Source organism: Pogoniulus pusillus, chromosome 6, assembly GCF_015220805.1.
Source record: "Pogoniulus pusillus isolate bPogPus1 chromosome 6, bPogPus1.pri, whole genome shotgun sequence".
NCBI lineage: Eukaryota > Metazoa > Chordata > Aves > Piciformes > Lybiidae > Pogoniulus > Pogoniulus pusillus.
The window spans coordinates 25,100,260-25,107,679 of record NC_087269.1 but is presented as its reverse complement, the minus strand read 5'-3'; the positions used below and the strand labels follow the sequence as shown (position 1 = coordinate 25,107,679).

The window sequence follows — 7,420 nt, the reverse complement described above, 5'->3', positions numbered from 1 at the left end:
CCAACCACAAAAGCTTTTCTTCTCCCATGTCACCTCTCTATTGAGGAAAGAAGAAGGGGCTGTGAGTAAAGAACCTTTGCTGACGACACCAAGGTGGGAGGCTTGGCTGAGACAGCTGAAGGCTGTGTAGGCATCCAGAGACACATGGACAGACAGAGCTGGGCACAGAGGGACCAGATGAACAAGGACAAGAGCAGAGTCCTGCACCTGGGGAGGAAGAATAAACTGCACCAGTACAGGTTGGGAGGTGACTGCTGGAGAGCAGCCCTGTGGAGAGGGACCTGGGGGTCCTGTGGCTCACAAGTTACCCATGGCACAGCAATGTGCCCTTGTGACCAAGAAGGCCAATGGGATCCTAGGGTGTATTAGGCAGAGTGTGTCCAGCAGATCAAGGGAGGTTCTCCTGCCTCTCTACTCTGCCCTGCTGAGACCTCATCTTGAATACTGTGTTCAGTTTGGGGCTTCCCAGTTGAAGAGGGACAGGGATCTGCTGGAGAGAGTCCAACAGAGGGCTGCAAGGATGATGAGGGGACTGGAGCACTGCCTGATGGGGAGAGGCTGAGGGACCTGGGGCTGCTTAGTCTGGAGAAGAGAAGACTGAGAGGGGATTTGATAAATGTTATAACTGTCTGAGGGCTGGTCAGGAGGTGGGGGACAGGCTCTGCTCACTGCTCACTGCTCCCTGGGATAGGACAAGGAGCAGTGAGTGGAAACTGCAGCACAGGAGGTTCCAGCTCAACACAAGGGGGAACTTCTTTACTGTAATGGTCCCAGAGCACTGGCACAGGCTGCCCAGAGAGGTTGTGGAATATCCTTCTCTGGAGCCTTTCAAGGCCTGTCTGGATGTGTTCCTCTGTGATTTGTGTTAGATAGGATTGTCCTGCTCTGGCAGGAGGGTTGGTCTCAATGATCTCCTTGGGTCCCTTTCACCCCCTATATCCTGTGACCCTGTGAACCTGTCTCTGAGCCTATCTGCTGAGCTGCCCAGTGGTCATCTGAGCCCTAGCACTGACTTTCAGCACCTTTCATCCCTCAGAAGGCAGCTGAGGAGCCAGTCTGTGTTTGCCTTACACAAGCAATCCCCCCCACAAGTCTTTTCCTTCTGCTTTTGAGGACAAAAAGGGGTTTGATGAAGAATGAACAGTGGAAATAACCTCAAGTGACTCTGCAACAGTGTTGCCTCATCCATGGGGAAATGAGGAGGGAAATTCAGCAGCCACTGACTGGTTTCAAAGGTGTGGTGATGACCAAGCTCTGGCAAACAGCAGCTATCATCAATGCTGTCACAGGAAGGGAGGGAAAAGCCTTCTTAATATCTCTATTAAATCACTTTCATTATGAACAGGAGGGATAAAAGTTGGGGTTTAGCCTCAGGACAACATTTTTACTGCTAAATATGCATTTTCTGTGTATTTGTAGGCAAAAGCCAGAGGATGACTTCTCAGCACAAGCTGATCTTGTTCCTTCCAGGGCACACAACAGCTCTTGGCTGCTCTGAGGGATGAAACAAAGCAGCCACTGCTCATTGTTGAGGCTTGTGGAGCCTGAAAGCTGAAGTGTCTTGTTGGTGTGATGGGAGAAACTTCTATTCCCATGTAACAAAGAGGCATCCAGGGCAGGGATTCCTCTGTTAGGGCTGCAGAGACTGCACTCAGGCAAAGGAAAAGCAGCAGAAAGAAGTGCACCTGTGATGAGCTTGTTTGCTGCAGCTCTTTCCCTCCCAGGAGCTGGCTCCAATCCAGCTGCCTCTGTGCCTCACACAGAGTCACTGGGACAGGGCCACATCCAGAAGCAGTCTGGGCAGTTAGCTCCACTGACTTCCCCAGGCTCACTGAATGAGTTGAGTTGGAAGGGACCTTCAAGATCATCCAGTTCCAACCCCCTGCCATGGGTAGGACACCTCCCTGCCTGTTTTTTTGTGGGGTTTTGGTTTTTTTTTTATATCATAAAATCATAGAATGGCTTGGGCTGGACCTTAGAGATCATCTAATCCAGCCCCCTGCCATGGGCAAGGACACCTCTCAACTACCCCAAGTTGCTCAAGGCCTCATCCAGCCTGGCCTTCAGCACCTCCAGGGAGGGGACAGCCACAGCCTCCCTGGGCAACCTGTGCCAGTGTCTCCCCACCCTTAGTCTCAACAATTTCTTCCTCATCTCCACTCTGTTTCCCCTCTCCCAACTCAAAGCCACTGTACCTCGTCCTGGCACTCTCAGCCCTTGTCAGAAGTCTCTCCTTGGCTCTCACTCTCAGTCTCCCCTCTCCCAGCTCAAAGCCATTGTCCCTCATCCTGGCACTCCCAGCCCTTGTCCAAAGTCCCTCCTTAGCTCTCCCACAGGCCCTTCAGGTACTGGAAGGCAGCTCTAAAATCTGCCTGGAGCCTTCTCTTCTCCATCCTCAACAGCCCCAACTCTTCCAGCCTGTCCCTACAGGGACATCTCCTATGGAGCTCCCTATTCTGGCATCAGGATTCTGATTTTAGGATGCTACTACAAAAGGAGCCACCAAACTGGCCCAGAACCACCTTTTGTCTTCGTTCACTTTGTCCTGAACGTGGAAGAGATGCAGAAATGGAAGCATCAAATCCTCTAAGAAGGTGATGGAGAACGATGCCTCCTGCTACCTGCTCCCGACCCCAGTGGTGGAGTGATGCTGCACAGCCTGAGGAGGGGATGTCCATAGCACCTATACAGTACAAGATGGGTCTGGTGTTTACCTTGGGGGTTCCAAAAGGTCAACATTAAGCTTGGGTTTAGGCCTTGCCAGCAAATCAAGAAGCCCAGGAGGCTGCTGTGGCGTTAGTCACAGGAGCATCGTTCGAGCAATGGTTTCTCTGTGGAATGAGTTGATTTGATGAGTTCCTTCTTCATGCAGTTATGGGTTTTGTACCAAGGGAAAGGAGGGGGGGGAAAAAAGTAACAAACCCAACAAACAAACCCAGAAACAACCCCAAGATGTCATGTGAGAGGATGGTCTCTCGGCTGTTAGAAGTGAGCCCAGATCTACCTCAGCAGGACGGAGAGCAGTTGTGCTTTTGTTTGACCAGGCTAGAAGAGAATTCTCCCAGGCAAAGAGGGAAGGTGACACTCAGCCTTGTCACTAACACTGCTCAGAAAGGGGGGGAAAGAAAAAGAAGGACCAATTTTACCCTTGCTGTGACATCAACTCTTTGACCTGTTGCACTCCTCATTTGCTCCTCCACTGGCCTCCAGCAGGAGATCTGTGGGGTTTGGAGGCTGGGAGTAGCCCAACTCCTGCACTGTCATTAGCTACAGCACTTGGTAAATCACTACTGATCCTACTTGATAAAGCCAGCAGCTGGCAGCTAGGGTTAAGTGCTTCTTTCAGTAGAGGTTATCTCTCCACTTGGATGATTTGGAGCCTAGCAAGGTCGTCGCAGCGATAGGAAACTGGTGAAAGGCTTTGTGTCAGGACCAACCACATCCACTGCTAGTTCAGTTTGGAAGAGAGAACATGAAGAGCACTGTTATCATCTAAGCAAGAAGTCCTAATGCCACTGGAGTTACTGTAGCAGCATCGATCAAGGCATCACGGTGACCCCGAGCACGACTCCTCCCCGGCGCTTTCGGTTTGGCTGGCAGCCCAGTCCCAGGCAGCTGTCCTCAGCAAGGCAGAAGCAGGTAAAGAGAAAGACACTAAAAATCTATGTCCCATCCTGAGTTGTCATCAGGGGGTGGCTCATCACTGTCCTCCGGGAAGCTGTCGAAATTGCTTGTGTCTGTTGGAGATGCAACCTGAGGACAAGAGGGACAGGACAGCGATGGTCAGCATAGGAGACCTCTGCAGGCATTTCTCTCCCACGCCCCTGGTCAGGCACAGGATCACAGAGTGCTGCGGGGTGCAAGGACCTCGGGAGAGCATCCACTCCAACTCCCCTGCCAAAGCAGGGCCACCTAAAGCAGGCTGTGCAGCAACACAGCCAGGTGGGTTTTGGAAGGCTCCAAAGGAGACTCCACAGCCTCTCTGTGCTCCAGGCCTCCAGGGATCTCTGGAGATCATCTAGCCCAACCCCCCTGCCAAAGCAGGGCACCCACAGCAGCTTGCCCAGGAGCACAATGCCCAGGGGCAGTTGGAAGCTCTCCACACAAGGAGACTCCACAACCTCTCTGGGCAGCCTGCTCCAGGCCTCCAGCACCCTCACACCAAACAACTTTCTCCTCCTGCTCACATGGAACCTCCTGAATGCCACTTTGTGCTCTCTGCCCCTTGGCCTGGCCCTGGGCACCACTGCCAAAAGCCTGGCCCCAGCCTCTTGCCTCCCACAGCTCCTTCAGCTCTTGCTGAGCATTGCTCAGCTGCCCTCTGGGGCTGCTCTTCTGCAGGCTCTCAGCCCCAGGGCTCTCAGCCTTTGCTGCTCACAGAGCTGCTCCAGGCCCCTCAGCAGCTCTGCAGCCTGCCCTGGGCTCTCTAGAGCAGTTCCCTGTCTCTCTGCAACTGGGCACAGCACCCCAACTGTGGCCCAACTAATTCAAGAGCATTTGTTGCCAATTTCAGGTAATAAAAGTTGTCAATGCACAACTTTTGCTGAGTGCCAAGAGACCTTCCCACAGCTCCCTTGCTCTGGTGGTCCAGGCCCCCAGGTTCTCTAGCTCAGCTACCCACTGGTATAGGAGTCACAGAATGCATCCCAGACTGGTTTGGCTTGGAAGGGACCTTAAAGCTCCTCCAGTCCAACCTCCTGCACTCAGCAAGGACATCCCCAGCCACAGCAGGTTGCTCACATCCCCACACAACCTGACCTGCAATGCTGCCAGCTGTTGGGCAGCTCACACCTCTCCGGGCAGCCTGGGCTCTCCCCACTCTCAGTTTCCCTCTTTCAGTCCAAACCATGCCCTGCTTGTCCTGCCACAGCAGGCCCTGCTCAAAACTCTGTCCCCAGCTTCCTGCTTGGACCATTTAAGCAATGCAAAGTCAAATGCCAGAGCTTTTGTAGCTTCATCCATCTCTGAGCAATGACCTTCTGAGATCCAGCTTTCTTCTGGGTCCCTTGAAGCACTGCAAGTCCACCATAAGCCCTCCCTGGAGCCTTCCCTTCTCTAGGTTAAAGAACTCCAAAGGTCATCAGGAAGTTCATTGGAAAAGCCTTGCCCCCTTCTCCCCTAAAGCCCAGGATTTCCATTTAGGGCTTCAGAATCTTGAGCTGGAGGATGTGAGCTGGGACCTGCCACCTTTGAGTTACTTGACAAGTATTGCTCAGCCTATGGAGCCTACCAGAGAAACTGAGATTCCAAGGATGAAGGTCAGGCAGGTGTGTCCTTGGGAAACAAAGGCATTTGAAAGCTGCCTTTGCTTGGTGTCTCCTGTTTCTAGCTTTGCTTGGGTTTTGTTTTTTTGATTTTGGTTTGCTGTTTTTTTAATGGTTGTGACTGAAACTTCCAGAGCTGCTGAGGGGCCTGGAGCAGCTCTGTGAGCAGCAAAGGCTGAGAGCCCTGAGGCTGAGAGCCTGCAGAAGAGCAGCCCCAGAGGGCAGCTGAGCAATGCTCAGCAAGAGCTAAAGGAGCTGTGGGGGGCAAGAGGCTGGGGCCAGGCTCTTGTCTGCGGTGCCCAGGGCCAGGCCAAGGGGCAGAGAGCACAAAGTGGCAGCCAGGAGGTTCCATGTGAGCATGGAGAGAAAGTTGTTTGTTGTGAGGGTGCTGGAGGCGTGGAGCAGGCTGCCCAGAGAGGTTGTGGAGTCTCCTTGTCTGGAGACTCTGAAGGCTCATCTGGATGTGTTCCTGTGTGCCCTGCTGTAGGTGATCCTGCTGTGGCAGGAGGGTAGGACTCAATGATCTGCAGATCTCCCTTCCCACTCCTACCACTCCATGATTCCTTGCAATGAGATCCCGACACATTCAATGCAATTAGAGTAAAAAACAAATCACCAACAGAAGGAACAATACAAAACCAGAGCTGCAGCTCTGCAGACCATAATAGTCACCACTTCTCTAAAGAGGTCCTTCAAGTTGCAAGCCAAGCAGCCAGTGTGTGGCCTTGTCCTTGCCACAAGACTGTATGGCATTGTCCTTGCCACAAGAAGCAATTCAAAAGAGGCAATACAAAATCAGAGCTGTATCTCTCCAGACCATAATAATCACCATCTCACTAGAGAAAACAAGTCCCTCAAGTTGTAAGCCAAGCAGCCAGTGTATGGGCTTGTGTGCTAGTTTGAAGCCAGCTAAAGTGTTTTGGTGAGAAGAATTAGATCACAGGCTGTGAAAGAGAAACAATGGTGATGTCTACTGCACTCATAGGCTTGCTGAGAGGTGTAAGAACAAGAATGTAAATATGGATAAGACATTCAGTCACTGCCTGGGCTTTGAGCTGCATTTCTCTCTCTTGAACCTAACCTGCTGTCTTTAACTAATCCATCTGCTTCCTAACCCCACTGGCCAACCCTCCATTCTTCCTTGGGCACAAGGCAACATCTGGGGTAAGGTAGAGGGGTGGGAGAAGGTGGAAGGGTGGTTGGGAGCCACTCCTGGGGACTCAGGTTTTTGGGAGGGCTGTTGTGTTTCTGATCACCTTTTACCTTGTCTATTTCTGTATATAACTGTATATACTGTAAATATCTGCTTGTGTATTGAGCTAAGCTGTAAATATAAAAGCTCATTCAATTTCCAGAGCTGCTGAGTCTAGTGTGGGTGATTTCTTAAGAGTAGGGGGGTGGGGAACACCCAAACCACCACAGCTTTTATTTGGGCACTCCAACATGGAGCAAATTAAATTTGATCAATTGTTACTTAACTCTGGGAATCAGAATGAAGCTAATGAAGCTTATTTTACTTAGTGGGGGCTGTTGTGTGGCCTATTGTCTGTTTTTTCTTCTACTGCTGGGTGACAGCTCCAAGTGGTTACCTTTTGTTTAATCCAATTTGGAAAAAAAAAAAATAAGGCAATGTTTTTTTTGATGTTGGAGATTACATTCTTGGATATGTCAGATTTAACCTTGCAGGGCTTTTTACCAGCAATAATTCAGGAAATGTTAGACCACACCTTGAGTACTGTGTTCAGTTCTGGGCCCCCCAGTTTAGGAGGGACATTGAGATGCTTGAGCATGTCCAGAGAAGGGCGACGAGGCTGGGGAGAGGCCTTGAGCACAGCCCTACGAGGAGAGGCTTAGGGAGCTGGGGTTGTTTAGCCTGGAGAAGAGGAGGCTCAGGGGTGACCTTATTGCTGTCTACAACTACCTGAGGGGTGGTTGTGGCCAGGAGGAGGTTGCTCTCTTCTCTCAGGTGGCCAGCACCAGAACAAGAGGACACAGCCTCAGGCTGTGCCAGTGGAAATTTAGGCTGGAGGTGAGGAGAAAGTTCTTCACTGAGAGAGTCATTGGCCACTGGAATGGGCTGCCTGGGGAGGTGGTGGAGTCGCCGTCCCTGGAGCTGTTCAAGGCAAGATTGGACGTGGCACTTGGTGCCATGGTCT

At 51.6% G+C, this 7,420-nt stretch overlaps 1 protein-coding gene across 1 annotated transcript in view; it reads right to left on the bottom strand.

Annotated features, from left to right (window-relative positions):
- Positions 1-674: 674 nt before the first annotated feature.
- PRKG1 (protein kinase cGMP-dependent 1) overlaps positions 675-7,420 on the bottom strand; it is a 439,344-nt gene continuing 432,598 nt past the window's right edge. The window contains exon 18 of the mRNA XM_064145000.1: positions 675-3,753. Within this exon, the coding sequence (XP_064001070.1) occupies positions 3,655-3,753 (99 nt within the window). The 3' untranslated portion in view covers positions 675-3,654. The remainder of the gene's footprint in view (positions 3,754-7,420) is intronic.